The sequence below is a fragment of the Balaenoptera musculus genome, chromosome 11 (assembly GCF_009873245.2).
Source record: "Balaenoptera musculus isolate JJ_BM4_2016_0621 chromosome 11, mBalMus1.pri.v3, whole genome shotgun sequence".
Lineage (NCBI taxonomy): Eukaryota > Metazoa > Chordata > Mammalia > Artiodactyla > Balaenopteridae > Balaenoptera > Balaenoptera musculus.
Genome location: NC_045795.1, coordinates 25,605,661 through 25,624,396, shown reverse-complemented (window position 1 = coordinate 25,624,396; position 18,736 = coordinate 25,605,661). Strand labels below are relative to the sequence as shown.

The 18,736-nt window shown below is 39.2% G+C and overlaps 1 protein-coding gene across 1 annotated transcript in view; it reads right to left on the bottom strand.

Annotated features, from left to right (window-relative positions):
- Nucleotides 1-18,736, bottom strand: part of PKHD1 (PKHD1 ciliary IPT domain containing fibrocystin/polyductin) — a 432,943-nt gene that overhangs the window by 214,171 nt on the left and 200,036 nt on the right. Inside the window, 4 exon segments of the mRNA XM_036869192.1 lie at nucleotides 6,650-6,896; nucleotides 9,657-9,792; nucleotides 16,074-16,208; nucleotides 18,192-18,297. Of these exon segments, the coding sequence (XP_036725087.1) occupies nucleotides 6,650-6,896; nucleotides 9,657-9,792; nucleotides 16,074-16,208; nucleotides 18,192-18,297 (624 nt within the window).

Genomic DNA, 18,736 nt, shown 5'->3' with positions numbered 1-18,736 from the left:
ATCTGCTGATCTGCCATCACCCAGTGATAACTGACATGTATCAGTAAGGGGTTTCCTGTATATACTACCCTTATTGATTGAGAAACAAATATTTCTCCTTCTGAGTAAGAAACCTAAGAGAAAAGAAACCCTAACCCTCAGACTTTCTTCCAAACTTTTAACAATTCTTAAATTCACGTAAAATATAGAAATGATAGGCAGAGAGGCAAGCCGTATGAATCCTTGCGTTTCTGGCAGGTACACCCCACATCACTCCTCCACGACTTTGCAGATATATATTTCTGTTTATCTTTTTTCAGAGTTAGCTAAAGCAATAATAATTGATTGTAGAAAAGTCCCAAAATCAACCTAGCACCTCCCCAAAGGTAGTGTCTAAAGTTTTTGCGACACACTTGGGATAATAATTCTTGCTTATTATACCTTAATCCTTGAAGAGAAGCAATAGATGTCTATTGTCTATCTGTCTATCCTTCGCATACTATTGCATCTCTTTCTTGATCTGTGGAATGCAGCTGGAATGGCTATCTCAGAACATGAAAACACTACCCTTGGAGCTACACAACTCCAAGGTAGACAACCACTTGTCAGGAATATTGAAAAACAATTTTATGCACCTAGTAGGGAGTTAGACTATAGAGCCTACCTCTCTTTTATATATATGCACACCTGGTGCTGGTGGGGCTGACAGACTCCCCCTCATGAGCTCACCATCAGTCCCTCTTCCCAACTCCGTATTCAGTGATATCAGGACAGATCGTGTGAGAGTATTTTCACCACGGAATTAAGCAAATGCTACAAACCAGGGTCTTTATTGTAGAAAGCTAGTTGTAAAACAGGTACCAGCACACCCCTGGACCCCTTTATTATTCATGAAATTTAACAACCATGGAGTATTGTTGATGATATTCCTCAGTTTGGGCTCCATTTCGATGTTTAGATCTTTTTCTATTTTACTGCTGTAACCTCTGCTGCCGAGAGCGGATAAAACTTCTTGGAATTTTCCTGTCTCACATGTGTTTTTTCTGAGAACTGAAAAGATACCATTAGTGATGTTATGCCTATTTATCCCTAGGAAGGAGCGTTAGGCCATTATTAAAGGAAAAGCTAGGCCACAATTTCCATTTCAACTCTTCTCTACTTTTGCATTCATAGAGGCAGGGGGTGCCTTGTACTCTGAACACAGACACATTAAGAGCAGTTCCATAGGTACACACTGAACGCAAGCACTACAGGGAAGGATATTAAGCAGGATCTAAGAATCAAGGTGATCAACAGCAACATTAACCTTTTCTTTTCTAGGAGAAATAGGAAGAAAGAAACAGAAGCTTTGGGGCACAATGAATCATAAACTGTCCTGCAAGACTCCAGATTCCACGACTTTCTGGGATATTTCGTTGGATAAGTGCAGTGTCATGTGGCTATTGGAAAGTGTTCCCTATTTTTCAAGAATTGGATTAAGTTTCATTTGAGCAAACTTAATTCCCTTGCCAGGCATTTGCTTCTCAGAAACGTAATCATCTATAATATTTTATTCTATTAGTAGTAAGTTTATATGTTGTTTTGTCAATCATAAATGTAGAGACTTTTTTTTTAAACTTCATTATTGGAGTATAGTTGCTTTATAATGTTGTGTTAGTTTCTGCTGTATAACAAAGTGAATCAGCTATATGTATACATATATCCCCATATCCCCTCCCTCTTGCGTCTCCCTCCCACCCTTCCTATCCCACCCCTCTGGGTGGTTACAAAGCACCGAGCTGATCTCCCTGTGCTATGCGGCTGCTTCCCACTAGCTATCTATTTTACATTTGGTAGTGTATATATGTCCATGCCACTCTCTCACTTCGTTTCAGCTTACCCTTCCCCCTTCCCGTGTCCTAAAGTCCATTCTCTACGTCTGCGTCTTTATTCCTGTCCTGCCTCTAGGTTCATCAGACCATTCATAAATGTAGAGACTTTTAAAAGACAACATTTACTGAGCACTTACTACCTGCCAGACAGCGACCCTGTGAGTTAAGTACCATTTGGCTCATTTTACTGATAGGAGAACTGAAGCAGAAAGAGGTGAAGTAACTTGTCCAGGAACATACCTAGGAAGTGGCGGAGGGAGGGTGGGCTATGATTTATGCCCACAAATGATTCTTAATTACCTCTCTATTCTTCAGCCTTTGAAAAATAATTTCAAACATATGCATATATCTTGACTTTCTTTTATGTGCTTCCTGTTAAAACTCAGAAGGACTGGTTGGCCAACCTACAACATCTTGTAAACTCTTCTAATTTCCCCCACATTCAATTCAGTACATAATTGGAAGACAGATCAAGGCTTGATTTCTGTGAGGAATAAGTAAGAAGATGAGTCAAGGATGACTCCCATCTCTGGCTTAGATAACTGAATCATTTGTCTGAACACCCAGAGATTCTGAACACCGAGGGAGGAATAGGTCCAAGGAATAAAGACCATAAGTTCAGTTTTGACAAGTTGAGTTTGAGATGGCTGTTGAATACTCTAGTGGAAATACTGAAAGCATAGCTGCTCAGTGGAAATATAATACAAGCCATAAATGCAGGCCACAGATAGAATCTTAAATTTTATTGTAGCGACACTGAAAAATTTAAAAGAAACAGGTGAAATTAATTTTAATAATATATTTAACCCAATATATTCAAAACTTATCACTTCAACGTAAGCAATATAAACAAATTGTTGAGCTCTCTTACATTCTTTTTTTTCATACAAAGTCTTAGAAATAAGGTGTATAGTTCACACTTATGGCACATCTCCATTTGGACGAGTCACATTTCACGTGTTCAGTAGCCACCTGTGGCGAGTGACTTCAATACTGGGCAGGGCAGATTCTAAGGGCAGTTGGATAAATGGATCTGGAATTCAATAAAGCAATGTAGACTGGAGGGAAAAAATCTAGAATCATCAGTGACTGTTAACTGAGGCTGTGGAATAATCCAGATCACTTGGGAAGAGCATGATGTGAGAGGAAAGCTTCTCACAGAACCCTAAGGAACACTAGCATTTAAGGGGCAGGGAGAAGAACTTACAAAGGAGGTCTAGAAGGAGCACACAGAAATCTACTGGTGAGATGATCCTTGTTCCAGGTAATTTATCTCTATACATAAGAAATGTGGGATCAGTAAATCCAGGAACTATGTGAGGCATGTTGTCATTATGAGGCCTCTATAGGAAAAGTTCCTGACATTTTTCTGAAATGAGGTCCTGACTTACACCGATAGGGCTAATGCTTTCCAGTCTTATCAGGAAGGATGGGGTTGGGAGAATGAGATTGGAAGCCAGGAAAGGAACGCTATGCTGAGTACCTGTGGCCCCTAAAGAAAGCATGTTTTTAGAACTGGCAAGTGAGAGAGAACTCACCCAAACCAAGCATGTCATCATTTTAACAAAACAGAAACTAGACTCTGCCTTGTAGAGGGTAGGAATCTTTCCTTCACCTAAATATTAAACATTATTACCAACTTCAAACATTTTTAAGCCTCAGTCAACCCAACTGCAAGGTCAAGTCAGAGGAAGCTACAAAACCGGAAATGCCACAATGTAAGCACCCATCACTCTTGGAAAATGTAGTGAGGGAAGGTTGCCAATGTCAAACAAGGAACTTATAGTGAACATGAACCAGAAGGGGCCTCCAAGGAAGAGATCACACTCCAAGCACTCGGTTGCTGGTTAGGGGGCAGAGGTGCCCCGTTAAACAGCTGTGCAGCCCTCACGCCTTGCCCTCTGGGGACCTGGGCTGAGGGAGGCAGGAGGAGGCTAAGAGTTGAAAGGGAAGAGGGCAGGGTCCTTGTGCCACATCAGATCTCCATCAACATGCAACCCCAAAAGATGGGGACCGTGAGAGCTTTGTAAATCAACTCTTAGGGTGCGTGCTCCAGGGCAAATAGCACAACAAATTAATCCTTTCTCCATGAAATGCAGCAAAGTTTGTATCTACGCAGAATTCAAGTTGCTCATTAGCTCTGACATGTTCCTAATGAAATGCTCTGGGACAGAGATCAAGTCACTGAACACAAATAGCTGAGGATAGAATCCTGGAAAGCTCAAGTTAGAAAGACCTTAGGGCAGTGCTTCTAAAACTTGAATATAAATCCCCTGTGGGTCCTGACTCAGAACGTCTGCAGTGAGTCTGAGATTCCCGAGTTTAATCCCAGGTCACACAGGTGCACTCTGACTAGCAAGGCCTTCGAGATCATCTAACCCAACCTCCTTACCCTAGAGACGAGGACACGAAGGCTAAGAGACTCATAATTGGGAATGTGCTAAGACTCCCCTGGGGCCAATTTGGGGTCATTGAGCACTTGTCCACAGACCTGTGAATCAACCTGAAAATGTTTAAAATAGAAGCCTAGGGAGTAGGGTGACCAACCATCCTGGTTTTCTCAAGACTGAAGGGGTTTCTGGGACACGAGGTTTTCTATTTTAAAACCAAGAAAATTACAAACAAACCAAGGCAAGTTTTTCACCCTAGTAGGAGTCTTTTGAATCTACTTAGAATACAGTATCAGGATTATTATCTTTTTGACCTTGTCAGTCCCTGAGTGCTGGGATCATGACCTGCTGCCTAGGTAAGCACCTAATTATCCTGTCCTAAAGATCTCCAAGAGCAGATGTTCAGAAGGATTACACCTGCGGAGCCTTCTAATGGCACTAAATGCCTCTCTAAGACACAGTCTCCCAGTAGGTCTCCAAGTAAGGCATAAAAAATGAATATCGGGGCTTCCCTGGTGGCGCAGTGGTTGAGAATCTGCCTGCCAATGCAGGGGACACAGGTTCGAGCCCTGGTCTGGGAAGATCCCACATGCCGCGGAGCAACTGGGCCCGTGAGCCACAACTACTGAGCCTGCGTGTCTGGAGCCCGTGCTCCACAACAAGAGAGGCCACAACAGTGAGAGGCCCGCGCACCGCGATGAAGAGTGGCCCCTGCTCGCCGCAACTAGAGAAAGCCCTCGCACAGAAACGAAGACCCAACACAGCCAAAAATAAATAATAAAATAAATAAATAAATAAATAAATAAAGGAATATCAACAACACAGAGAAATCAATATCATGCAAGCACAGAATGTTCTTTTTAACTACATAAATCTATTTTAATTTTCCTCATTTGGAAAAAACGCATATAAGAAATAAATCACTAACTTTAATAAAGCTCAAAATGCTCATTAAAAACATCTTTGTTAAAATCACTAAAATGATAAAAATCAGGATGCATTCCTAAGGATGAAAAGGAAAGGCATGCTCTGCATAATCAAAATGATTAGAAAAGAAAATATATCCCTCCACATTGTTATTTTACTCACTGGAATTGGGTCCATTAACATCAGATAGAATAATAAACAGTTTGGAAAGCAAAAGTGGAGCATTTTCAGATGATTCAATGCTAGCAGGGTATTATATTACTAAGGTGTCTAAAACAGAAAGTCAAGATACTGATGCCATATGCATTCAGAATGCAGACTTAAGTGCAATCCTGACCATATAGGCTCACTCTCTGGAGTTTACCTGTTTAAATAAGATGCCAGCATGATCTGGCTGAAGCACTTGACTTAATATTCATGCAGTTAGGACACAAAACAAAAGGAAAGAAGTGTGGCTAAATGTATATAATGCATTTGAAATAGGTAAAAGATAGAACCCTAGACACTCAGCAATCTTTACCTGGAAATTAAAGAGGGCAGAAGCAATCCTATTATGCATTATAAACAGCCCAGCTGCTGACTTAATGGTAGTTTGAGTAGCATAACCAAGGAGTCCTTGCTCCAATATTAATAGGAAATGTATTGTACAAATCCAATAGTTCATGAAATTAACAAGGAAAATGAACTGGGGTGAAGCAACTTTGCAAGTAATAGGGAGGCATCAGCAATTGCTTCCCTGGAGCATACTGAACACTTAAAAAGAGCTCAGGGGGGCTTCCCTGGTGGCGCAGTGGTTGAGAATCTGCCTGCCAATGCAGGGGACACGGGTTCGAGCCCTGGTCTGGGAAGATCCCACATGCCGTGGAGCAACTAGGCCCGTGAGCCACAACTACTGAGCCTGCGCGTCTGGAGCCTGTGCTCCTCAACAAGAGAGGCCCGCACACCGCGATGAAGAGTGGCCCCCGCTTGCCGCAACTAGAGAAAGCCCTAGCACAGAAACGAAGACCCAACATAGTAATCAATCAATCAATAAATCTTTAAAAAAAAATAAAAAGCCTGTGCCTTTAAAAACCATATTAAGATGGAAAAAAAAAAAAAAAGAGCTCAGGGGGAGTAGGTGTACATAAATGAGAATGGACATTACTGGAATTTTTAATAATCCTCTTAATTTAAATATATTTCAAATTCTCTGTTGGTTGCAAGTCTTTTCAAGAGGAAGCTATTAGCTCAAAATGCCAATAAGAGGTCAAGGGCTATGAGACCTGGTCCATTGTTATTGAAAGTTAGCTGCCATTTGAATAAGTCTAAAACTACCATAAACTTATGATCTGACAGCTGTCAAAATTATCCCCACGTCACTTTTGTAGAACTAAATACTTCCAAAAGATTCCGGAAAACAATTTCACTTCTACGAATATCAACAGCATGAATGATATATGCATGTGCACTGACAAGCCAAAATGTAGAGTTAATTCAACTTACAAACCAATAGACATACGATGAAAGAGAACATTTTCCTCACAGACACTTCCATGGACAAGCTGACTGAAGCTGGCCTTGACCAAACAAGAAGCTGGAAGGGTTTCCATAGAAGCAAGAACGTGACTTCTATTTTTCCCGGACAGAGACCCATCCAAGTCTTCCAAAACTGCTGCATGAGGAAATGGAAATGCTACCAAGTTTGGAGAGTTTGTAAACTTCAACTGGCTGGTCTTGACAGTAAATCCACCTATAAATTGGAAGAAAGACTGTGATGCAATGACACCAAAGAATATGATCACAAATGGCAACTGAAGTCACTGGGATATTTTCAGTATTTTAAATTGCATATTTATACAGTTTTACAATCCACTCATTTATTCAAGAAAAAAAAAAATCCTAGGTGTTGACTATATGCCAGGCTCTGTGCTATGTACTGGAGAGAGAGGGAAACAAGAACAGTAGTGGCATTGCTCTCATGCAGCCTGTATTCTAGGGCAATGATTCTCAACCAGGGGTGGTTTGCCCTCCAGGGGACATTTGGCACCATTTGCAATCATTTTTGGCTGTCACAACTGGGTGGATGGCAGTGCTACGAGCATCTGGTGGGTAGAGGCAAGGATGAGGCTAAACATTCTATAATGCACAGGACAGTCCCCACAACAAAAAGTTATCCAGGGACTTCCCTGGTGGTCCAGTGGTTAAGACTCCATGCTTCCACTGCAGGGGGCGCGGGTTCCATCCCTGGTCTGGGAACTAAGATTCCCCCATGCTGCTCTGTGCAGCCAAAAAAAAAAGTTATCCAACCCCAAATGCCATAGTGCCAAGGGTGAGAAATTGTGGTCTAGTGGGAAATGATGACACAGAACATTAATTGACTGATTATTAAATGCTAAAAGTGCTGTGGGTTAGTCTCTCCATCTTTCTGCTCTAGTTCTTCTACGGCAAACCTAACCCCACTTTTTATGAGATTTATACTTTAAACATTTACCCTCAAAAGCAATATTCAATCAGTCACATGGGTAAATAGCAATAGTAACACATTTTTCAAATATTAGCTCTAGGGCTACACTTCTTAGCAGGGTTTCCCTCATACCACCTCCATGTGATTCACTGTGATTCTGCTGCCAGGCCAGTTGCCCAGGAAGAAACGATGGCAGTGGTCTTCTAATACTCACCTTCCTGTCATTAAAATTTAAAAATTCAGTACACATCTCTTAGTATATATGCTACCGTATTACTGTATTATATACCTTATAAAATACACAAAAAAAGGAAAATTTTAAAATAAAATATTGATACAAAGAGAGGCCCCAATGCTTTCATTCTCATCCCAGTAGAGTCCATGTACTGAATGGTCACACATTCAAGATGCCACGATTCCGCCTCTGGCAACTTCTGTAGTTCATCTAATACCACAAGCAGTTCTACAATTCAGTTATATTGGATTTCTTTGCAATTCCCCAATCATAACTTGCTCTTTGGAATTTTTTTTGCATATGCTGTTTCTAATACGTAGAAACTTTTCTCTGCCTATTCCTCCTTGCAAACTTCTCTTCACCTTTCTAAATCCTGCTCAAGGCACTCTATGATGAAATCTTACCTGATCCCTTTCCTTGCTCCCCTCACTGACCTTGCTCAATCCTCTAGTACTGGACTCATCACACTATTACAATCACTGGCTTAGACATTTATTTTTGTGCCTCGATGGAGAGATGCTGGAAGACAAGAACTATGTGTTTTTCATCTCTGTACTGCCCAGTTCCTTAAACAGAACCTAGACTAGACAATTTTTAAACAAATGAAAGAGATAGCTTCGCCAAGACCATCCAGTGAGAGGAGATTAGAGCTCATAAGGAGCAGTGTGCTTTTTTTTCAGTGTCTTATGAATGATATGAAACAGTGAAGCTATTAAATGACTGAGGAATTATGATTTGAAGTGATTGCCATAAGGCATTTTTTATTCCTATTATTATTTCTACAATCTTAAACTCAGATGCCACCCAAATAAAAACAATATTTGGCTCTGCCTATGGGGGGCGGGGTGGGGCGGAAAAAAGCACAGTGGAAACTTGCTGATTATTCATTTAATTAAAAAAACAAACAATTATCTAAATTGGTGATTCAAACCACAAGAGCATATTTACTTGAATCACTTGGTTTGTCTGTTTACAATGATCAAATCAACTAGATTGCTCTCTGCTTCTTTTCACCTTGGCCCATGAGTTCTCCAAGGTATTTCTCACTGCCTCTGAGATGTGGTTAACAAGTGGACAAGAATTCCTATGGTGCATACAACAAGTCTTGGGCTGTTGCAAACATAAAGTACCTGAACTCTGGCTCTTTCAGGAAAGCTTGCATGTGTGTTAGTTTATATCCACATGTCTATCCATCCAGTTCCATTCATTGATTTAATCAATGAACCTACTGGGCATCAGGCTACTAGTTACTAATGATAAAACTCCGAGCAAAAGAGATGTGATCAGATATAGAGAACAAACTGGTGGCTAGGGTGGGGCAAGATGGGGGAGGGGCTCAAGAGGGACAAACTACTATGTATAAAATAAATAAGCTACAAGGATATATTGTAGAGCACAGGGAATATAGCCAATATTTCATAATAACTTTAAATGGAGTATAATCCATAAAAATATTGAATCTCTATGTTGTACACCTGAAACTAACTGTAAATCAACTATGCTTCAATAAAAAAGAGAGAGAGAGAAAGATGTGATCCCTGCCTTCATGAAGCTCAGAGTGCAGCAGAGACATGGCACCATAGTCATAGAGTGTGATAGGCACCATATAGGGAAAGACTGGGGAGCTGCAGGAGCCACATTGGGAGCACCTGGCCTCCTCTAGAATTTCTTTTAGGAGATTTGAGCAGCAGTTTCAACTAATGCAATCTTATAACTAAAAGAAACAATGAATCACATGGCTTTTGCCACTATTTATCACATTTATATGAGTACTCGCCTTATTCACTATCTGTCTTATCTACTCAACTTACCCTGTCCTCGGGAACAGCCTGAACAGGTCCTGATGGCCACACAGTCAAAGAGATCAAAATTCACAAAGGTTGTGTTAGATACTATCAGTTCCCACCTTTTGGGAGTTTTGATCCCAGCTGACATACACAGGCTTCCCTGTGATTTAGAAGGGGGAAAAAAGGGAAGAAAAATAAGGGGATTGGCCACATGAAATACAATTTTAATACATGAATAAAAACAATTAAGTGAGTAAAAAGACAAACTACAGATTGGGAAAAATATTTGCAAATCAAATATATGACAAAGGATCACAATGAAATATGCTACACACCTGTTAGACAGCTAAATGAAAAAATAGTGACCGTACCAAGTGCTGATGAGGAAAAGAAATAAATGAACCTCTCATACATTGCTGGTAGAAATGCAAAATGGTACAACCACTTTGGAAAATAGTTTGGCACTTTCTTACAAAATTAAACATACTCTTATCACTGACCTAACAACTCAACTCCTAAGTGTTTACCTTAGAGAAATGAAAACTTATGTTCATATAAAACCCTTACACAAATGGTTAAAACAGTTTTCTTTGTAGTCAATCACCAAATCTGGAAACAACTCAAATGTCCTTCAACAAATGAGTAGGTAAACCTGTGGTAGATCCCTATAGTGGAATACTGCCCCACAATAACAAGGAATAAAATACAAGTTAGATAAATACCAAAGGATTTGGGAATGAAAGAAGCCAGTCTCAAAAGGTTACATACTATCTTATTCCATTTATATGATTGTTGAAAAGAAAAAACTAGAGTGACAGAGAATACATTAGTGACCTCCGAGGGGTTAGACATGAGAAGAGGATGTGGCTACAGAAACGGAGTCAGAGGGAGGTTTTTTCAGGCTGATGCAACTGTTCTGTATCTTGATTGTGGTGTTGCTAGTTACAGAAATCTACACATATGTTAAAATTTATAGAACTGTACATCAAAAAAGTCCATTTTACTGTATCTTAATATAAAAATAAATAGTAAAAAGTCTAAAAAGAAACAAAAACTGCTTCCACGATTTTCCACAAAATCTCTTCAACAGACTCCATCTAATCAAGCTGTTAGTGCTTCACTGTTCCAATGCTAAAGATAATTGTCTGTCTGAGGATCACCAGAAATTGTCAAGGGTCTCCAGCATGGAAGACAGTGATAAAAAGAAACAAACAGAAGAAAAGAAACCCAGTGGAGACAAAGCCAGTATAGAAATCAGAAGAAAACTTAAACACTATCATTAATAACATCAGAGAAATAAGAATATCATGTGCATGAAACAAGAAGACGCCTAAAAAGGAATTTTTCAGAAAAGAAAAAAAAGAACAAAAACAGGAGAACAGTAATAATAAATTCAATAGAAAAAAAGGAAATATCTTAGGAAGTAGGATAAAAAGGCAGTGGGGCAGTGGGAAATCAGAGAGAAAATTAAGAAGATTAGATAAGTAATTTAGAGAGCCAATATCCGAATAATAATAATTTCAAGAAAAAGGAAAATATAGAGGAGATAAGTATCAAAGAAATAAGTGAAGAAAACTTCCCAGAAGGAAAGGATATGATTTTCCACAGTGAAAAGTCCTGCCCAGAGCCTAATACAGCGGTTAGTAGAAAAAGCCACACAGCAAGGTACACCATATTGAAATTGCAAAATACCAGGGACAAGGGTGAGACCCTAAAAATCTCCAAAGAGGAAAAACTAATAGGTTACATACAAAAGACCTAGAATCTGAGTATCTAAAAACTCTTTTCTTTTTGCAAAGTGATTCAATATATATATATATGGTTTTTTAAATTATTTTCCATTATGGTTTATCACAGGATATTGAATATAGTTCTCTGTCTATACAGTAAGACCTTGTTGTTTCTCCATCCTATATATACATAATGGTTTGCACCGAGTATCTAAAAACTCTTTAACCTCAAGACTAGAAGCTAGGAGACAATGAAGAATTGCCTTCAAAATGTCAAGGCAAAATTAACTCCAACCAAGTAGTCTATAGCCACAACCTTCCAAAACGGGGGTCTCCATTTGTAGGTCAAAATCTTTAACTTCCATAGACCCTCAGTTAGTTAAGAAAGTTACTGCAGGCTAATAAAATGAGAATTAAATCAGAAAGGAGGGAGACAGGGGAATCAGGAACAAGAGTTCCAGTACTACAGAGACATGAAGAAAATCTCCAGAATGTTGGTCAAGAGAAATTCCAAGACCTAGCTATGAAACCCTTTTCTCACACTGCTGGTACAAGTTTAAATACTTGTAGTTGTTTGTCGTTTGGCATCGGCCACTAAAGCTGAAGGGATATACTCTGAGCCAGCAATTTTACAATCTGGCACATGTTCAACAGAAATGCATGCTTGTGAACACCAAGAGACATATAGAAGATTGTTCATAACATCTTTCTCTGTAATAACCTAAAACTGGAAACAAGCAAATGTGCATCAACAGCAGCATAGCTTTAAAAAATTGTGATAGAATCCATAAAATGGAATACTACGTAACAATGGGAAGAATAAATGATTGCAACATATAAAAACATGGATGAATCTCACAGACATAATGTTATGCCAAAGAAGCCAGGCACAGAAGAGTTACACGATTTATGATTCCATTTATATAAAGTTCAAAAACAGATTTGAAATTAACCTATGTCTGAGAAGTCTGAATAATGAATGGTTCCCCTTTGGCTTGGGGGCTGGGGGTTGGGTTAACTGCGAGCAGGCATGAAGGGGTTTCAGAGGAATTGGTGATGTGCTATTTCTAGATCTGGGTGGTATGCACGTGGTTTTTGCTTTATAAAAATTCATTGAGCTCTTCACTTGTGATTTGTGCACTTTTCCCCGTAAATGTTATATTTCCATGAAACAATTTGTTTTAAAAGGTGGGACAATACTAGAGAAAAGTAACATATAAGACAGGAGGGTGAAGAAAGAAGTTAGAGAAGTTTAAGGTCCTTGCATGGCTCATGTAATTAAGTGCGGATGTAATTAAGGCTTTGTGAAGACGAGCAGGTGTGTCACAAGTTTAAGTCCAACGTGAACAATCATAACAGAATGAATAACGTTCAAATGAGTAAATATAAAAAAGATATTATTCAATGCAGGACAAATCAAGTTCCGAAAGTAGAAAAAAAGAAACATAGAGGCTTCCCTGGTGGCGCAGTGGTTGAGAATCTGCCTGCCAATGCAGGGGACACGGGTTCGAGCCCTGGTCTGGGAAGATCCCACATGCCGCAGAGCAACTAGGCCCGTGAGCCACAATTACTGAGCCTGCGCGTCTGGAGCCTGTGCTCCGCAACAAGAGAGGCCGCGATAGTGAGAGGCCCGCGCACCGCGATGAAGAGTGGCCCCCGCTTGCCGCAACTAGAGAAAGCCCTCGCACAGAAACGAAGACCCAACACAGCCAAAAATAAATAAATTAATTAATTAATTTTTTTTTAAAGTGCAATTGATTAAAAAAAAAAAGAAACATAGAAAACGGGTTGCAAACTGAAAACACGAAATAAGATCGTGGAAGTAAATGCAAATATGTGGGAGACATCAGCATGCAGATGGTAACTGACACCACTAGAGAAAATGAGATTTCTCCCAGGGAGAGCAAGTATGTGGAGAAAAGAAGGGGCCCTACGATAGAATTTAGACAAACAAAAAGATGAAAGGTCTAAACTGGGGAAGAGAAATCCACAAGTGAAGATGAGGAGTAACCCTGAGACAAATAGGAAAAAGAATGAAGCATCCCCAACAGCATCTGTCTGAATAAGACTTTTTTTTAAGTAGTACCCTCTACTTGAATTAATTACAATAACAACAAAAAGGCAACCATCCTACAGTTACTTCCAAAAGTAGGATGACCATAGTTTACATCCAAATCGGGACATCTTGAAGAGTGTGAAAAGGGGTGCTAATTAGATGGAAGGCTAGGACCGCACAACAAACAAAACCACACAACCAAACTAGCTTGTATAGTGCTGGTTAGCGCGCCTCTTTCTCTTGCATAATAAAGCCATCCTCACTGGAAATTATTCTACCCATCTCAGTTACAAGGTAATGTTGGGTATGAGGCATACACAAATATGCCTAAAGGAAAAAAAATCCTTTTTTTCTTCCAGAGAAAACTTAGTTTTCTTCCAGAAACTAGTGTTTGTTTTAGAATCAGACTCACTGATAGCAGAAACTAACACAACATTGTAAAGCAATTATACTCCAATAAAGATGTTAAAAAAATTTTTTTTAATAAAAATAAATTTAAAAAGACTCACTGATAATTGTGTGTCACCAATTATACGTGAGTGGAAGGTCTAAGAATAGTTAAGCCAAATTCTCTGAAAATTTTAATTCCTAAAGAAATGGCAGGTTTGAAAGAAAGAGGCTAAAATCAGATGTCCACAACCACAGAGAGGTTTGGCATCCTCCTTTTTTTAAAAAAACAATTAACACAGTTTTATACAGCAATAAAGTGGTTCCCAAATATATCTGAGCAATGTTGTGTTAACTAAAGATTCATAGATATTTTTCTTGTTTGTTTTTAACTCTAGAACTTTGCAAAGACTTTAAAGTGTTAATATGCAATGTGAATTTCAGGGGATGGGAGTGATGGTAAACAGCATATCCTGTATGTAATTAACCTAAGAACCTTTCTTTTCTCAGAGCCTCTCTTGGGACCAGCCTTCAATGAAAAACACTTCAGAGAATACTGGAGTAGGCACTAATAAATGCTTATTGCCAAAGCCATTTTCCATATGTAATTAAACAAGTATTAGACCAGGCATGGGAAGATATCCAGGTGGTCCTAGCTCCACAATACTGGGAATGATTTTGGGCTATCATTTGACTTCCCAATGCCTCCATTTCTTTACCTGTAAATTCAGGAGTTCTAACTAGACCAACTCTTAGGTAATATTTACCTCTAAAGTTGCATGGTTTTATGATTTGGATGCCTAACCAAGATCTAGACCTCTCCTAGAACAAGCTGTTTAACATTTTCCATCCAGGGACTTTGGTTCTGCACTTACTTGTTAGGAGACTAAGAAGCCCTCAGTTGCATTACCTTGCTGGTGAATCACACCCCAGGGGTGGGATTATTTTTTGTTATCTCATGATAAGCACCCTTTTGTCATAATCTATCTCTTAACTTATGTCACTCTCCCATTAATTATGATGTCTATTTAGCATCAGTTAGGATGTTGTGACATTAATTTGCCAGGACAGTTATTTCCTCAGCTTGATGGGCATTTTGTTTTTAGCAGCTTCTCTATGGTTATTTTGGAGAAATTTAAGGGCCTGGGTCAACCGGTGTCACAGAATCTAAATCTGGGTCCCATGCTCTCTTGAAAACTATGCAACCTGAAAAGAAGAATAATCTCTCAAGGTGGTAATCCTTTCAGAGAAAAGGAAAAACTGGCAGGTATTTCCCTCCTGAAAAGAATGGTTCAGAAGAGAAGTAATGAAGGAAGTTGGAGAATTAAATGTAGGAAAATGTAGCTTAGTAAGAAAATGATTTTTTTACTCTTAATGTTTGTATCTATAGCTATGAAATAGTCAAGGGAAATACGAAAGTCAATAATTATCATTTAAATATCAGTTGATCAAAGCATTCAGGAGCAAACTAAAGAGAATGCTCTTTCCTTGGTCCCCAGAAGTATTCTAGGTCCCTTCCATCTATGATTATTCTGACAATGGGACACTAATATTCATGTAACTCCTTCAAGAAAAAGAACTTGGGGGACCCATTATAGATCTGAAGCCAATGGCAGCCATGGACTTCCCTTGAGAACTAGTACTTCTTATCCAGGAAGTCCTCTAAGGCTCACCTACATTCTGGGCCCCTGGCCATGCAGTGGCAGGGAAGTCATCTATAGGTTGATGTTTATCATGTAGAAACCCACACTGAGGCAAGTATTAGGGAATCACATAAGAAACCCTAGCATATTAAGCAAACAATATAAATTATATCACTCTTTTTTCTGGGGCAGGGACCCTAAATAGAGTAAGAACCCTATGAACAAAATGTTGATGTCGAAACTTGGCAAACCACAGATGCACAAAGACGATATGGAATCACCTCATAATCCTTGTGAAGTTAGAGTAAATGACCCTAAAATTATTAGGCTTATTATTGAATTGTATGGACAATAATGCTAAATTGCAAACAAATAAGAGTTCTGCGAACCACTCAGGGCTTTTGTGATGTACATGGACACATAACATGGAAATCTTGTGTATATTTGAATTTTATGATAAACATCACCACTGTTACAAATCAAAAGCTCCTCCAAATTTGACCAATTAAATACAAGATTTACTAAAGAATGCTATTTAAATTACATATCCTGGATTACCAGGGAACCCAACACATGCAATTCTGTTTTGATGGACAACATAAAAGAATCACACGAAGGCACTTACCTTGGGGGCAAAATGAGCAAGTAATAAGCTGTCAGTAACTGAAGTATTTGCATCACTTTCCAAGATGTCAATTCCAAAATCTCTGCATGCATAAACCTGGAAGTTTTTCAGGTGAAGATTGCTACTTCTAAAAATCTATAAAACAACAGCATATATTATGTCAAAGGTCTGAGGCTCGGGTTTTCTTGCAGACTTCCTGTAGCTTCTTTAATTATTGATGAAGTATAAATAAGCATGCTATACCATATTTAAGCAGCTTTTGTCCATCAATATCTGTGCGGGCATCCCAAAGTTGCCGTGAGGTCAGCACTAACTAGTCCCCTTTGGTAACATCCCCTCTGTACTTTTCATTTCTCCTCCTAACAATTGATGCATTAAAAAGGTCAATGTGAATTCTTCGTGTACCTAAAGTAAACTTGCAACTGTCAAGTAACACAAAATTAACGGAGAAAAACAGAGCATCCAAGAACTCCAGTACATAACATTTTCCTCGGTGTTGTATACATTTACTAATATTGTCAGAAAATTGTAAATATGAAATAAGTAATTCAGCATGACTACAGACTCAAAATATGTTATATGCATATATAATGATGACAGCTTGGGCTAGTGGCCCCAAACAAGGATCAAGTATTAACAAAATGAGCTTGTTAGAGTTGAATCACACTAGCTTGGGGGACAGAGCCCTTGGTTTTTACCTAGCACTCATATTAACTAATTATGTGATCTTGGGCAAGACATTTAACTTTTCCTAGGCCTCAGCTCAACCACCCTGAAAATCAGGGTGCCGTTAGGACTACCAGTTAACCTTACACAGTTGCCTCTTTGTTTACTAAATAGGGTCATGCTTACATTCGTACCTTAAAGTTGGAGTTTCCTATAAATTAAGGCCAAGGAAGCCTTGATTTATCACAGTATGGTGCTTCTACTTGTCGATCAGTCTTTGTGCTTGAATTTTCAAGAACTGAATAGCTTGCATTTCCCACTATGTATGCGCTGACAGCTTTTATAAAATGATAGATCTTTGAAGACACGTTTATGTAAACAAAATAGGTACGATCTGAACTGATAACTTGACAACAGTTGTTACCTATTTACAGGCATCAGCCCTTCTGCAAGGCACGAATTGCTTCCCTGCAAAAGAGGGATTTGTCACCTCTATATTTATAATGCTTATGGGAAACAAAGTACTTGATCAAATTTAATGAGAAGAAAATACTTAATACAATAGGGATTCTTCCTGTTAGCTAACCCAATTTTGTATTTTGGGACTTTCCCAAATAGTTCTCCTTATGTTGGATATGTGAAATAAATGCCTAACTTTCTTACTGTGACTTAATTATATGTTTTTATTCTATTTCCTGAATGCCCTATAGATATATTTCTTCATCTGTGTATCTTAGGCTCCCTATTTCTACGTGGCAGAGACCAAATGTATGTAATTTTCTCTGTGTAGCACCAAATAGTGACCCTGGATAATTTTTATACGGTGCTGGTAATAGTGAACATACAAAGCTTTCTTATAAGACATCACTGAAATAATGAAAATTAAATGGATAACATGAACATTGTTTCCTTTCAAGGAAAATAGGAGAAAATTTGGCTCATAGATGAAGGTAAGAATGCCCCCTTGAGCTGGAATTTTTGTGTTTCAGTGATGAACAGCACTTTTCCTTACAACTGAAACATGTACTATTCAGGATATTAGGGTATCAAATGCACAACTTTTGGAGTCTGGATTCTGCACCTGGTTTTGCTGCTAACAAACTGTGTGACCTTTGGCAAATCCCTTTACTTTCTGAACCTTAATTTTTTCTCTCTAAATAGGCATGTGAGGGGAAGAACAGATGATCCCTATGATCTTTCTTGGTTGCAAATCTCTACGATTCTGTTGTTCCCTATTAGAGCTGCTGGAAAATCGCCAGACAGGCAATGAACTAACCTTGGCTTACTGACTAGGAATCTGTTCATTCAACAACTATTTCACACACACCTATGATGCTGTTGGCTCCTTAAAGCTGTGAGAATATCGCAATGCTCCCCCAGCAGCAAATCATCCCCCTTTAAGTAGAGATGCACAATAAATCAGCACAAGAACAAAAAGCTAAAGAAACGTACTTGGGCACCACCTGCACTTCCCCAAACCGTGAAATTTTGGAACAGGGTGGGACCAGTGCCATTATCCCAAGCTGGCTGAAACTTAGGGTATACAAAGAGGCCACACCTAGGAAGAAAGATAAAGAGTGAAATTCAGCCAATTTCTGCATTCCAAATGTCTCACTTTTTCTCATTGGAAAATATAAAACTAAAGGTACTGAATAAGGGAGAGTGAAGAGGAGACCTGTGAGCCTTCTCTCTGACTGTCATTGCCTATCCGTCAGCCTTTCCTTTCTGTCACCCTCTGTGACCTGCTCCTGGATCTCAACAAGACACAGATTGCCATGGTCCCACTCCATTCTCTCAGCCCTTCTAGATCCATCCCCTTCCTGGGAGCCTGGACACCCCTGCCTAGCCCTTCATAACACGAGCCTCACGCTTCCATCAGTCCCTTCTAGATCCATCCCTTTGCTGAGACAGCAGATACCAGCCCCTGTAATCCCTGCAGCTTTTATGCTTCTCCCTGAAATGCCTTAGCACTGTGGTATTTTGGATACCTTCTCCCC